Source organism: Pseudorca crassidens, chromosome 8, assembly GCF_039906515.1.
Source record: "Pseudorca crassidens isolate mPseCra1 chromosome 8, mPseCra1.hap1, whole genome shotgun sequence".
Classification (NCBI taxonomy): domain Eukaryota; kingdom Metazoa; phylum Chordata; class Mammalia; order Artiodactyla; family Delphinidae; genus Pseudorca; species Pseudorca crassidens.
Window position 1 is genome coordinate 87,777,646 of NC_090303.1, and position 15,581 is coordinate 87,793,226.

The 15,581-nt window shown below is 37.8% G+C and overlaps 1 protein-coding gene across 2 annotated transcripts in view; it reads left to right on the plus strand.

Annotated features, from left to right (window-relative positions):
* The window catches only part of EXOC4 (exocyst complex component 4), an 804,198-nt gene that overhangs the window by 114,375 nt on the left and 674,242 nt on the right, over positions 1-15,581 (plus strand). For both annotated transcript variants that reach the window (XM_067747055.1, XM_067747056.1), the window contains exon 7: positions 3,862-4,036. In XM_067747055.1, the coding sequence (XP_067603156.1) occupies positions 3,862-4,036 (175 nt within the window). The remainder of the gene's footprint in view (positions 1-3,861; positions 4,037-15,581) is intronic.

Here is a 15,581-nt window from a genome sequence, read left to right on the forward strand (position 1 = left end):
CGGGTTTTTTGGTTCCATTTGTTAGTTGATGGACATTTGGATTATTTCCACTTTATGATTTTACTATTACTATTTTACTACTATTTTAATATTTTACTATTATGAATAATGCTGCTGTGAGCACTTGTGTACACATTTTTGTGCACATGTGTGTTTTTGTTTTTCTTGGGTATATACCTAGGAGTGGAATTGCTGGGTACGTATGGTAACTCTATGTTTAATGTTTTGAGGAACTGCCAAAGTGTTTTCCAAAGCAGTTGTACCATTTTTACATTCTCACCAGTGCTGTATGAGAGTTCAGATTTCTCTACATCCTTACCAGTACTTTGTATTGTCTGTCTTTTTGATTATAACCATCCAAAAACTGGTATCTCCTGGTTTTGATTCGTATTTCTCTGATGGCTGAGATGTTGAGCATCTTCTGTTTGCCTACTGGTCATTCATATATCTTCTTTGGAGAAATGCATATTCAAATCCTTTGTCCATTTTAAAATTTGGTTGTCTTGTTACTAGTTGTAAGAAATCTTGAGGTATTCTAGATACAAATCAGGTAAATTATTTGCAAATGTTTTCTCCCATTTCTTGGGTTGCCTTTTCACTTTCTTGATGGCATCATTTGCAGCACAAAAGTTTTAAGTTTTAATGTCAGAGCTGCGGGTTTTATTAGTATTGTCGAGACTGTGCTGTGGTGAGGCAGAGGAGAGCTTCCCTCTCTTTGAAATTGGTGGATGTTTCAAGGTAGGCAGAGCGGCAAATAGAGTGTCTTGATTTCCGGCCTGGCTCTTCTTGTTTTCTTCCCTCTGTAGCCTGTCTTATGGCTCTGATAGTCATACTACAACACATCTGTCTTGGTCTTGATCCTCCAGGTGTGGCCGAAGGTGGTCGTGTGTTGCATTTTATCCAGGGATTGCTATTTCCATACTGTTAAGATACCATGGACCTCATTTTACACCTCAGTTCCCTCTTAGGTCTCTTTTCTAAACAGAGCACTGCCCCTGGTTGCTGAGTTGCTCTTGTCCTTGAGTGGCAGCCAAGGTGTGTGTAGTCATGGAGTCTAGTGGCTCTGGAGATAACCAGACAGCAGCTGCTCCATTCAGAGGAGCCACTCCTCTTCCAGTGTTTTCTGCTTTATTGCTGGTTTGTAGGCCTGTACCTAGAACTTCATGCCATTGGGAAGTTGGATACCAGCATGCCTTACGCTTCTGAATGTCATGAATCGACATCATTTCAACAGAAACAGACGCACAAAGAAAACAAACTAGTGGTTACCAAAGGGGAAAGGTGAGGGGGAGGGATAAATTAGGAGGTTGGATTAACACGTACATACTGCTATACATAAAATAGGTAATCAACAGGGACCTACAGTATAGCACAGTACTCTGTAATAACCTATCTGGGAAAAGAATCTGAAAAAGAATAGATATATGTATAACTAAATCACTTTACTGCACACTTGAAACTAACACAATGTTGTAAATCAACTATACACCACTATAAAATAAAAATTAAAAAAAAAATCATTCCAGAAATGTTTGGGTATAGCATAACGTTACTACGTTTTAATTTTGTCAAGTAAGGACATTTGGCAATATAACTGCAGTCATGGGAGAAAATAACAGATTTTTCTTACCAAGAGAATACCAAAAATATCAAACAAATTTACCTTTGTGAAACGTGAATATATGGTCTTATTTTTCTGTCTACCACTGAAAAATACATTTTGGTCTGTGGATTGACATTTGGGAACCACAGGCTTTTACATACTCAGCATAAATCTTTATTTGAAAAGTAGAACCTTAATCAGGTATTTTCTCTGTATGATGCCAGATACCAGTCTTACACAGAGTATTTACCAACACTGAATTAACTATTTTAGTTAAGTTGGATTCAACTTCCTGTACTTTGTACCTCTTTCTGCTGATTTTGAGTAGTTCTTATATAACACAGATGAAAGTGAAGAATTGTTTTAGGTCAATGTGAGTATAAATATGAATTTACCTTTAGAAGATGTTAAAAAATCATCCTTCAAAGGTAGAATGGCTCCTATTTACAAATACGATGTGTAATTTCTGGATTATATATATATATTCTAGACTGGGAGGCATATGTACATTTTTATTGATTCTGTCTTGTCTAAATAAAAATGTCAGAGATATTAGGGTTTTATCATAAGATAATTATTGGCTGTCACATTGGCACATTAATTACAGTAATTGGTCAATAAAGAAGCCCTAGGAATAGATATTATGCTATAGGTTTTGATGAGATTGTAGTTACAGCCTCTTATTTATGGTAATAAAATCTTGTTAATCGACATTGCTGACAAGATGTTTTGCTTTCTTTTTCTACTTTCCAGGTTGGTTTATAAGTCTACTTAGGAACTATGAACTGAGAGCCACAGATTATACAATAAAGGTCACATTCCAAAATTGTCTGTACTCATTCATGGTATACACATTAAATTCATTCAGCCAATATTTGCTGCTCCCTGTTCTGAGTGCTCCTGCGTATACAGAGGCGTATAAAGCAGTGCCTGCTCTAAAGGACTCATAATGGGGAAGGGAGGTAAAATGTCTATATATAAATAAATGTGACCCACGTTGATTGAGTCACGCATGTGAGCCATATGTGTGATAAGTTCCTTAAAAGTGGAATAAAATACAACTTCAGAGGAGGAAAGGATGATTCCAAGTGTGAGTGATCAGTGATGCTGTAAGGCTCAGTGATGGGGGAATTACTTTGCATCCATGACATGAAGCTCTGAGCCATCTCTGAATATACATCTCCACTGTAAAACTATAGAGAGAGGTAGGTGGCTCAGTGCTCTGACATGAAAATCAACTTTTGTTCTGGGGTCAGCTGCCTTGCAGCCTCATTTTGTGTCCTTGAGTATATAAAATTCATGTAATAATATGTGTCCATCTCTCAAGATGCAAAATGAGATAATGCGGAGGTCCAAGCTGCTCCCTGTGGTGAAAGTCAGATTTCTCAGCAGGTGTGTAGTTTTTTCTGGCAAGTTAGGCCATACATTTGAATGGGAGTAAGCGCAGCTTTCCATGACTAAAAGGATTAGTGTCCTCACCAAAGTGCCCAATTTATTGCTAGAGAATAGCACATTCTCTGTAACATTCGAACTGTTGTCTGAAAAATTGCCTGAATTGCTTAGAAAAACTACCTATATAAAAGAGTATAGTAATCACCGAATTATGTTAAAAAGGAAACAAATGTTTACTGAGCTGCTACTGCTGGTTTAGGGACTTTAAGATTGTCTTTAAAATTTGTACACCATGTCCATTTTTTTAAATTGAAGTATAGTTGATTTACAATATTATGTTAGTTTCAGGTGTGCAGCAAAGTGATTCAGTTATACATATATATTTTTCAGATTATTTTCCATTATAGGTTATTATAAGATATGGAATATAGTTCCCTGCTCTATATAGTAAATTCTATTGCTTACCTATTTTATGTATAGTAGTTTGCATTTGTTAGTCCCATACTCCGAATTTATCCTTCCCCCTTCCCTTCCGCCTTTGGTAACTATAAGTTTGTCTTCTACATCTGTGAGTCTGTTTCTGTTTTGTATATAGATTCATTTGTATTATTTTTTAGATCACACATATAAGTGATCATATAATACTTTGTCTGACTTCACCATGTCCATTTTATAGCAGAGGAAACAGACAGATAAATTTTCAAAAGTTACTTAGATCAGACAAATGTTTGAAATGAAATCTGTTGAAATTTAATGAGCTGTTTACATGGTAGTGTGCTACTTCACTTTAGTTTGATGTTTTTCTTGCAGGCCAGTGTCAATCATTTTGTGTTTGTTTGTATGTAAATGTTTATTTTTTTCACTAGGTTACTTCTAGAACTGCTGGAGTTGCTGTTTGACAAGTTTAATGCTGTAGCTGCTGCACACTCTGTGGTCCTGGGGTACCTGCAAGACACTGTTGTGACTCCACTGACTCAGCAGGAAGATGTCAAATTGTATGACATGGCAGACGTGTGGGTGAAGATCCAAGATGTGCTGCAGGTAAGATCCTTTTACAGAGGGTGCTCATCTTGATTCGGAATAACAGGTAGGAACATAAAAAAATCAGCCACCTAAAATATTCTCTTAATCATAAGCAGTGAGAATGTAGTGTTCCTGTTTAAAGGTGATGCTTGCTGATGTTATGAACTTCTATCATTTTCAAAAGACGTTTTAAACAAACTTCTTTTGGCCAGGCTTTAAAATTAGGAGATTCTCAATACGTAGCAATCAAGGATCTAAACATATGTAGCTTAAGTTTATGACCATTTTCTTACAGTCAGCTCTTGCATATGTTGGGGTAAAAGACAGGTCAAGAGCTTATTTTAAGAGATGAAGATAAACCTGTAAGGTATAAATGTACCACTTTGATTGATCTGTTGAAGATCGGAGGAATGATATTACTGTTTGGTATGATGCTGCAGAGGGGGTATTTAGAAATTTTATTATGTTTTCTCTCCATGCGCCAGGAAAATATATTTGATATGGCCAGATGAAAATGAGAAATACGATTAAGAGTTAGCTGAAGCAAATTTGACATAGCTATATAGAAGTGACTTGGTTAGACAGTATCTACTAATAGGAAAAAAATTAAGTATATGTAGGGAATTGAAAAATATAACTGTGTAGAAATGAAATTATTTGCATGGCAAATAGGATTCTTTGCAGGAAAAAAATAAATCATGTATGTAGATTGTAGTTATTTTTGAGAGTATAGGCATGCTCTTGGTGGATTGATTGATTCCTGATTATTCATTCATTAGACAGTTTTTGGGATACAGTCTGTGTGCTTTATTGATGGTTCAGTAGAAAGAATATAGGTTGCAACTATATTCCATGAGTTTGTTTTGCTGCTATGTCAATTACCACGTGCCCATAGTAGGTGCTTGATGAATATTTGTGTGTTGAATAAAATATCTTTATTGCTTGGAAACTGGTTATTTAAGATTTTATATCTTGGTTTGCTAATCTGTCATGGAAGTATATGCTTTTCAGGTTACATGTTTATTTTAATGATGAAATTAGATAATAGATTTTAAAGCTATTTCAAAAATAGTTAGAATTAAGGACTTCTGGTTCTGTCCATGATGTGGTTACCTCCTACCATAAGTAACTTGAAAACTGGGTGGACTCAGGCGATCAGCATCATCAGTTGAGAGAAGAGAATACATGAGGTCACTTTCACATACATCCCAGCTCCTTCTCTGGGGACACTTTCAAACTATGACATAGGAAAGTGAACAAACATCAGCAGGCTCTAAGTAGTAGATGAAGCAGAGTTCAGGGTTCAGGGGTGTGGAGGCAGCTGCAGTTTGTGGGTTAGGATACTGAAGGAGAGGGAATTGCAGAGAGAAGGAACCCCAGAAATATGAAAAGAGTAGTGTTGAGCCTTTGGTCAGATGTGAAGTTTCACCCACTCCAAGGCAGAATATAGCTACTGTGGGACTGTGAGCTGAATGGAAATTGCAGAAGTTGCCAAATGCTCAGAAACATTGGAATTCAGACCGGCCAGTGTGGGGAGAACTTAGTGAACATCCTGTGCTTTCATATGTGACCTCAGATGTTTTAGGAATTGGGCTGTTCTAGCCATAGTGTACGTGATACTGTAATTTCATGTAACAAAGCCCCAAACCAAGTCTCTACAGTATTAGTCTGATCCACCTGTAAATAAAGTAATATAATCTAGTATCTCAATAATGAAGCATCCACGTTGTGCAGCATACGATTATTATACTTGCAAAAAAGCAGAAAAATGTAACTAATAACCAGAATTTTAAAAATTTGATGAAAATATCTGAAATGAAAAATTTACCAGATGGATTTAGCAACAGATTGCATGCTGTATAAGAAACGATTAGAAAACTTGAAGAAAAATCAATCAAAACCAATCTAAACTAAAGTACAGGGAGAAAATAGACTGAAAAGAAAAATGAGCACAGCCATAATGTCCTGTGGGACAGTATCATGCTGTCTAACATTTGTGTGGTTGGAACTACAGAGGGAGAGCAGGGAGAGAGATTGGGGCAGTTAATTATTGGAAGAAACAAGGACCCCAAATTTCTAAATTTGTTGAAAAACATAAACCCACAGATCAAGAAGTTCAACAAATCCAAGGAAGTTTAACACAAAGAAAACTATATCTAGACACATTATCATAAGGTAGCTGAAAAGCAAAGAAAAAAATCTTAAATATAGCCAGAGGAAAAAGAGTGCATTGCCTACAGGGAACCAGTGATAAAGATGTTCACTAATGTCTCATCAGAAACAATACAAGCCAGAAATTGATGTATGTCATCTTGAAAGTGCTATAAAATACAAAAATTGTCAATCTAGAATTTTATATTCACTGGAAAAATCATTTGAAATGAAGGTGAAATAGTGACGTTTTCACATTAACTAAAGCTGAAAGAATTTGTTTTCACTGGCCCTGCACTTAAAGAAATGTTAAAGAAAGTTTTTCAGGCTAAAGGAAAACAATACCAGATGGTAACTCATCTACAGGAAAATATAAAGAAGTCCAGAAGTGGTAAATATGTGGGCAAAAATAAAATATATTTTTCTCATTTCTTAATTTTTGTTTAAAGCAAAACCAATAGTAATGTATGTGAGTTTTATAATATATTTTGAAGTAAAATGTATGACAATAATTGCTCAAAAGATGGGAATAGGGTAAATGAAACTCTACTGCTGTAAGTTTCTTACATTATACATGAAGAGATACAATGTTTAAGGTAAACTGTGGTAAGTTAAGGATGCATATTATAATCCCTAGAGCAAACATTAAATTGTAAAATAGATGTATAGCTGAAAAGCTAGTAAAGGGCATAAAACTGAATAGTGAACAAATATTTGATTAATCCAAAAGAAAAAAGCAGGAAAGGAAGAAAAAAGAACAATGAAGAAAGAAAAGATAAAGTACAAAACAAAGATAGGATGAATAGAAAACAAATAGCAACATGTTAGACTTATACTGCCCATGTAAGTAATTACATTAAATGTAAATGGACTAGACACTTCAATTTAAAGGCAGAGTTTGTCAGATTGGTTTAAAAAAAGAAAAACCCAACCATACTGTTTACAAGAGATATGTTTTATGTTGTTTTTCTGAAATTTTAAAATAACTTCAAACTTTTAGAAAGGTAAGAATAGTACAAAGGGTGCCCATATAACTCTTAATTCAAATTCAACTGCTGTTAACATTTTGTCACTTTATCAATTGTTTTCTTTCTCTATATATGCACTTGTGTGTGTTTTCTCTGTTATCTATTTTCTATTTCCTAGTTTTGTTGATTGACCCAGTAATGTTCTTTAGGGCAGTTTTTTTTTTTTTTTTGCTCCTCCAGTAGAAAATCCAGTCTAGCATTAGATACTGTATCTGCTTTTCATGCCTCTTTAGTTTCCTTTAAGCTTGAACATTTCCATAGCTTTTCTTTACCTTTTATTATAACAGTGGCATTTTGAAGAATATATCCCCATCTTTTAATTCAAGTTCCTCATTTTGGGCTTAAGAGATTTTAAACATAAAGATATAGACAGATTAAAAGTATATGAATGGAAAGAGATGTACCATGAAATACTAATAAAAATATTTGTGTTATGCAAATGTATTGGACAGTATTAGAATATAATATTATCAAATGGAATTATTTGTATCAGTACTTATGGCATTTAAAACCTGAATACGTTAAGCCCTAGGAAGTATGTTATAGACTATGTAATCCTGTTGTCACAAGGTTATAAAATGCTTTATGAATAAGTTTTTGATATCTGATATTTGAATAAGACTAATGTTCTAAGTTTAAAACAACTTTTGAATCTACTAGGATCCTATTTATAGGATTTATGAAGAATTAATTATGGTTATGAACAAAGTAAGATATGCCTTACTTAGCCCTACTTACTTTGGATTTGTCAAATGTATATAATTCCTACACTTCTGAAAACAAAACCCATTATCTCATATTAAAAATGTTTATAATAAACTAAGGAACTTTAAGTTCCATCAGACATTAACTTGAAATGAAAAAATGAAAGTATGTTTCTGGCTTATTAAATGAGATATACCTTTCACACATGTCATTTCAAAAGATGATTGGGGAGCCTATCTTCCATATTATGGAATGAGTTATTCATTTGTTTATTTAAAGAGCTTTATTGAGATTTAATGTACCTGCCACAAGGTTTACCTGTTTAAGGTATAGATTTCAATGCTTTTTAGTATATTTATGGAGTTGTGCAACCATCACCATGATATGATTTTATAAAATTTTCATCACCCTAAAAAGAAACCTTGTTTGTATCCATTAAATATTTATTTATTTGGTTGTGCCGGGTCCTAGTTGTGGCTCTCTGGCTCCTTAGTTGCGGCATGTGGGCCCCCTAGTTATGGCATGCTAACTCTTAGTTGTGGCATGCATGTGGGATCTAGTTCCCTGACCAGGGATCAAACCCGGTCCCCCTGCATTAGGAGCATGGAGTCTTATCCACCATGCCACCAGGGAAGTCCCTCTTTGTATCCATTAGAAATCACTTCCCATTCCCCACTCCCTTCACCCTTAAGATGTATTTAAGACACTAAAGAGGCATCAACTGTGTGTTAAATCTCTGAGTAACTTGTAGTCCCCAAATCATACACTTGGCAATACTGTTGCCATTTCATGTTAATGTGTACATATACTGTTGGCATAAGCTATTTGACAGATAAAGAACATAAAACTAAAACTGATCTAATAGTACAAGGTGATGGGTCTAACGTAGAAATAACATTTCATTTCATGTATTATGTTTACTTGTTTTGAGGTCAAGATATGACAGTGTTCTTTGCTTTTTTCCTTTCTTTCTTTTCCTCTATTTTTCTCCTCCTCTTACTTTTCTACTTTTCTGCCCCCAGTTTGTGTTTTCTTAGACATGTAGCGGAAGAGTGGTATTAGTCATGACTTGAATTAATCTCTGGTTGATTGTTTCTTAGCTGTCTATTATACTCATCTTTATTAATCCACAGATTCAAGAATAAAGCATTTTAAAGTAAGAGGTCATCTACATATTTTAAATGGTTACTATTATGTAATAAAAATTGGGCTTCCCTGGTGGTACAGTGGTTGAGAATCTGCCTGCTAATGCAGGGGACACGGGTTCGAGCCCTGGTCTGGGAAGATCCCACATGCCACGGAGCAACTAGGCCCGTGAGCCACAACTACAGAGCCTGCGAGTCTGGTGCCTGTGCTCCACAACAAGACAGGACGCGATAGTGAGAGGCCCGCACACCACGATGAAGAGTAGCCCCCGCTTGCCACAACTAGAGAAAGCCCTTGCACAGAAACGAAGACCCAACACAGCCAAAAATAAAAATAAATAAATTAAAAGAAGGCTCAACATTAAAAAAAAAAATTGTTATACAATTTTTAAATCGGTTTTAGTTTTCTGTATTTTCTAGTTCCTTAAAAAATTCTTTCAGGTTACAGATTACTTACAGATTTCTTACAGTGTAATATTAGGTTATATACCCATTAATAAACTGGATACGCAGTGACACAGACACACAAATGGTCTAATGTTGCTAAATGTAAGAATGGTAGTTGGCACAGTGTGTCATATAATCATCCTGAAACATGTTAAATGGACCAAAAACGGTGTTCAGGATCGTTGAAGAGCTGATTCTTGGAGGTTTTGCAGAGGTCGAGAAGATGCAAATGGCATTCGAGACAGCTGGAATGGCAAGTGAGATACTGGTAAGTGGCACAGAAGGAATGAATGGACAAGGATATTCACGGATAAGTAAGAAAAGAATGGTTCAGCTGTAACTGAGGGTTTATTTTGTGCACTAGAAGGTAAGGTCAGATAGGTAGGTTTGGGTTCAGGTTGTGGAAGCCCTTAAGTGTCATCTAAGGGGATTGTGATTTGTCTTTAGGCTAATGGTTTCTGAAGCTGAGTATGCATTAGGTTTACCTCTGGATTGATTCCTAGTCCCATCCTTGACCTTCTGATTAAGGATCACTGTGGATGAGGACTGGATTTTGTGGGGTTTTTTGTTGCTGCTGTTGTTTTTTGTTTTTTTAGCTCCTAAGATGATTCTGATAATTTGTTTGGGATCCTGTAATTGGGAACTGTTGCTTTGGGTCAGTGGTCTCAAAGTATGTTTCCTGGACCAGCAGCATTAGTGTTACCAAGGAGCATGTTAAAAAAGAAATTTGTGTTCCTACTTCATAGTTACTGATTCAAAAACTCAAGGAGTGAGGCCATACAATCTGTATTTTAATAAGCCCTTCACGTGATTCGTATGCACGCTCAAGTTTGAGGACCCTTTCTTTAGGTGATACTGGGCCATTTTGGATTTGGATTGGCATGTGGTGAGATGAAGTAGGATTAATATGGTAGCACTGAAAAGGATTGGGTGTAGAGGCTGGAGACTAAGGCAAGGAAACTAGTGTGTAGGCTAGTGGAGAGTCTGTGGGTTATATTACTTGAGATATTGTCTAATAGTAGAACAAATCACAGGCTTTCATGGAGCATGTTAGAGGAATACAAAGAAGAGGGAAGGATTTGTAAACCTTTAGGGAGTCTTTTGGAAAATATATAAAACCATGTAGTCAACGTGTCATGCTGGTTTCCAGTATGACTGATATTTTAGTGTTAAGTTATTGGGGCGAACTATGTGCTAAGTATTGAGGAATAAAGCTGAACACAAGATAGAGAGCTCACTCTGGTGACGTGAGGGGCGTGGGCAAGAGTGTGTGTTTTTACCTCAGTGTTAGCCAGCTGGCATGGGAAGTAGCACAGGAGAATGTTTGCCAACGTGGAGGGCTTAGAAAAGAAGACTTTTGGTTTAAGTTTGCATGCAGAGGTTTATGCTTAGGGCCAATTTAGTTTTCTGATACTTGTTGGTGGAATGCTCTTTAGGTTAAAATCTTTTCTGGAGAACAGACATAGTTGAGAACAATAGACGCCTGCAGTTAGCATGTACCAGCATGTATGAAGGTGATGGGATCATATGCTGAATGGAGCTACAGGTGTTTAGGCTTCGAATTTCAGTGTTTCTTTGAATCGAAAATGTTTCTTGCTGAAAAATGGAAATGCTCTTTTGTTTACTGAATCTTGGGAAAGAAAATAATTTTTGATCACGTAGAGACTTCGGCAGCTTTTCTCCACTGGAACCTGGGCTGTCCCTGGCAGGCAGAATCCATCCTGTAGCTGGAAGCCTCATTTGTCTCGGCGTGTTTGTGTCTGGAGACAGCCGTGTGTGGAGACCCGGCTGTCGCTATCATAGTAACAGGGTGTCAGAGTTTTCTGCTGGTGTCATCCCTGTGACCACACACCATTGAACTCCCTTTTGAGTTTTACACACGCTTTAGAACTGTGATAATAGAAATGCATGTTTTTGCCCTTCTGAGTAACAAACAGCACCTTCCGAAATGTCACCTACTTGGTGACATGCCTGTCATACCGTTGGCTGCACATTTTCAAGTGTGTTAAGACCGAGGTACACTAGAAACACAAAATGCTCCATTTCTTGTGGGATTTAACATAACAGAGGAAATAAGAGGATCACTTTGAACAAACCTATCTTTCAGGTGTTACGATTCCGAAAAAAAATCTCATTTTTTTATTCACATCTCTTTTCAAAGCCAAACTGCCTGTTTAGCCATTGTCGGCTTAAGTGTGTAACCCCGAGTGTGCTAAGTAGTATTCTACAGATGGAGGCTGTGGGTTGTAATTACACTGTTGAACCACTGACAGTGACACCACAAGTCACTTCACTTTTTAGTGCCCTGATCTCTCTTTCTGGAGCTTAACAGAGACAGAATGGAAAATCATTTTACTTGTGTTAACTGCCACTTAAATGTCTAAATAGTGATAAAATTAACCTCATGCAGAGAGAACTTGAAGTTTGCTGTCAGGTAAGAAAATCCACAAATCTTATTGGTACTGATCCATGACCTAGAGGAGTTTTTCAAGGAGACAGATGCAATTTCTATTTTGAATTCAGGTCTGAAACTAGGTTATTCTTAGCTTTTGTTTCATGTGATATTTTGGTTAGCTGAGGATTCCATTCCTCAAAGTAAAACTAGCTTTTTTTTTTTTGCTGTATTCTAGGCCAGATAACTTGTGCGATTATTCTTACAGAAATAGTTTTTCTTCATTTCTCAACCTTTAACACTTTTTGATAGCCTCTGTTTGGGGTGGCATATTAGAGTCATGTTGTCGGCCAGGCCACTGAGTCTCTAGGAAGGTGCTTGCTCCTCGATTTTTTGTTCTGTCTGGTCAATGGATAGTATGCTGCCCAATGCATAGAATTAAGTGAACATGTGAAAGTTAAAGTAGAAATCTTCCTCTAAATTGAAGTCAGCTTCTATAGCATCAGGACTCTCTGTAGGTTGTTTTATGTTCACTACTTAAAGCAGGAAATGATGGGCAGCCAAGGAGATTCCTCTGGCTCCCCGTGCACGTGTAGCAGTTACGCAAGTCAGAGTGCTAGGGTGTCTGAGGCCCAGTGAAAGTTGTGGTGAATGTCATGGATATCTTAATACACTGGGCCAAACTTTAAAAAATAGTAGCTCGGTGGCTGATGCCCCAGAATTAGGTGGATTTGGTGGAAAGTCTGCTCTCCTTAAATTTCTAATTGCCCAGGAAGTATCTGCTTGGGTCTGATTGGGTCTTGGTCTAGAGGACCCAAGGGTAGAAATGACAGGGCTTCCTTACAGTCCACCACCTCCAAAGCTTTTCTCTTTGTCTGTTGTTTTTTTCTTTTTAAATTATTTTATTTTATTTATTTTTGGCTGTGTTGGGTCTTTGTTGCTGTGTGCAGGCTTTCTCTAGTTGTGGCGAGCGGGGGCTACTCTTTGTTGCGGCACGCGGGCTTCTCATTGCAGTGTCTTCTCTTGTTGCGGAGCACGGGCTCAGTAGTTATGGCTCACGGGCTCTAGAGCACAGGCTCAGTAGTTGTGGCGCATGGGCTTAGTTGCTTCGCGGCATGTGGGATCTTCCTGGACCAGGGCTCGAACCCGTGTCCTTTGCATTGGCAGGAGGATTTTTAACCACTGTACCACCAGGGAAGTCCCTCTCTTTGTCTGGTTTTGTCTGAGGTACTGGAGGGTGGACCGCTGAAAGCCAAGGCAGATTTGTACTGCCCCTGGTGATTTAAACGGCCTTAGTCCTTAAGGAGGCTGTGTGTTTATCAAGGTTTGGTGCACCTGGGCCCAAGCAAGGGGGTTACTAGTAACCAAGAGGCCATAATTAAGTGGTGATGATTAATGATAATAGGTGGGATAGTGTGAGGTAGAGTATCATTATATGATTTGAGTGAAATTAAAGCAACTGGCATTGCTCCACTGATACTGCTCTTGCCTACCTGAGAAGATTTTAGAGCAAAAATGATGATATCTTCCTGAATTGATAATACTTTACAAAAAAACGTTCTTTCTCTTAAACCTATTCTGATTGTGGAAGTAATTTGCGAGGTTGCCTAAATTCTTGAGTATAGCTATAGTTCTTTTGGTTTGATGGTGTGTTGCTGCACACCACATTGCTCAAACTTCATGGCTTCTGTTTGCTCTCAGTTTTATGAGGCAGAAATTCACTCAGGGCTCAGCAGGGTGGTGCTTCTACTTTACATGGCGTCAACTGAGAACATTCACTTGGCTCCTTCAGCTAAAGGCTGGGCTGCGTTAGACGCTTTCTGTCTCTCTCCGTAGGACCTCATAGCGTGACAGTCTCAGGGTAGTTGGACTTCTTACATGAATGCTGGCTTCCAGTCCGGAGCAGTCAAAAAGGTAAAGGTAGAGGCTGATGATCCCTTAAGGCCCTGCCTTGTATATTACATGGTGTCACATCTGCCGCATTCTATTGGTCAAAGTGGAGGGAAAATAGAGTCCATTCAGTGGGAAGAGTAGCAAGGAATTCTTGGCAATCTTTACTCCACCACAACATTGTAAGGTTTGTAAGTTTGCTTTTAGAATAATTCATCAGACACTGGCATTAGATTATTGTTGCTGGGTCTTTGTCACAAGATAAAGATCAAGATTTTATTCTTGCCTACTGATCTTTTTTTTTTCTTATTTTAATTTATTTATTTTAAAAAATTTTTTGGCTGCATTGGGTCTTCGTTGCTGCGCGCGGGCTTTTTCTAGTTGTGGCTAGCAGGGGCTACTCTTTGTTGCAGTGTGCGGGCTTCTCATTGCGGTGGCCTCTCTTGTTGTGGAGCACGGGCTCTAGGTATGTGGGCTTCAGTAGTTGTGGCACACGGGCTCAGTCGCTGTGACTCACGGGCTCTAGAGTGCAGGCTCAGTAGTTGTGGCGCACAGGCGTAGTTGCTCTGCAGCATGTGGGATCTTCCTGGACCAGGGCTCGAACCCGTGTCCCCTGCATTGGCAGGCGAATTCTCAGCCACTGCGCCACCAGGGAAGCCCCTTGCCTATTGATCTTAATTGGTTAGAGAATATTTAAATGATTATCAGGCTCAGCAAATCTTACCATTTCAATCATGTTAAAACAAAGACCATTTACAATACATTTAGGAAAATACAGCTCTTTCATGGAGTTACTTGGTTCAAGTGAATTTATGAAATTCTTAAGTAATTTCACTTATCTGTCACTTTAGACTCAAGCACTAAAATGATTTCTTGCATCTTATGAATCCCTTTGTCCTTTCTGTTTTTACCATTCGTCATATTGTTCCCATTTTAGAGCTGGAGAAACTGAGATAAGAGTTTTAAATCATGGTTATAGCACCAAAGAGTCAAATGTAGAACTCAGCTTGCCCTAGCTTGCTTTCTTTTTTTAAATTTATAAATGTATTTTATTTTATTATCATTATTATTATTTTTTTATTTTTGGCTGCACTGGGTCTTTGTTGCTGCATGCGGGCTTTCTCTAGTTGGGGCAAGCAGGGGCTACTCTTCCTTGCAGTGCGCAGGCTTCTTACTGCGGTGACTTCTCTTGTTGCGGAGCATGGGCTCTAGACATGCGGGCTTCAGTAATTGTGGCACGCAGGCTCAGTAGTTGTGGCTTGTGGGCTCTAGAGCACAGACTCAGTAGTTGTGGCGCACGGGCTTAGTTGCTTCGCGGCATGTGGGAATCTTCCTGGACCAGGGCTCGAACCCGTGTCCCCTGCATTGGCAGGCAGATTCTTAGCCACTGTGCCACCAGGGAAGTCCCCCTAGCTTTCTTTTTAAATGTTTAAGTCAGTGATTTACACGCCTGCTTTGGCTTGGACTTTGACGTCTTGACATTTCACTTGAGAATCTGTGATACTTGTAGGTGATTCATTTAGTTGAAATGACCTTAGTTCTCATAATTTTAAAATAAGGACTCTGCGTTGAGGACTATGTCTCACTAGGCATTTTACTAAGTGTATGTATATAAAGTAGTGTATTTATACCTATATATGTATACATATTTTCAAATTGTGAAAATTGAGGATTTCATGTTTCAAAGAATAGCAGTCACTGAATAGAGATTTGGGTTTTCCAGTTCTAAGATGCCAGGTATTTTGTTAAATGCACTAAAATTGGTTTAAGCCTTTGCTTTACCCCATAGGAACAAGAAAATTATT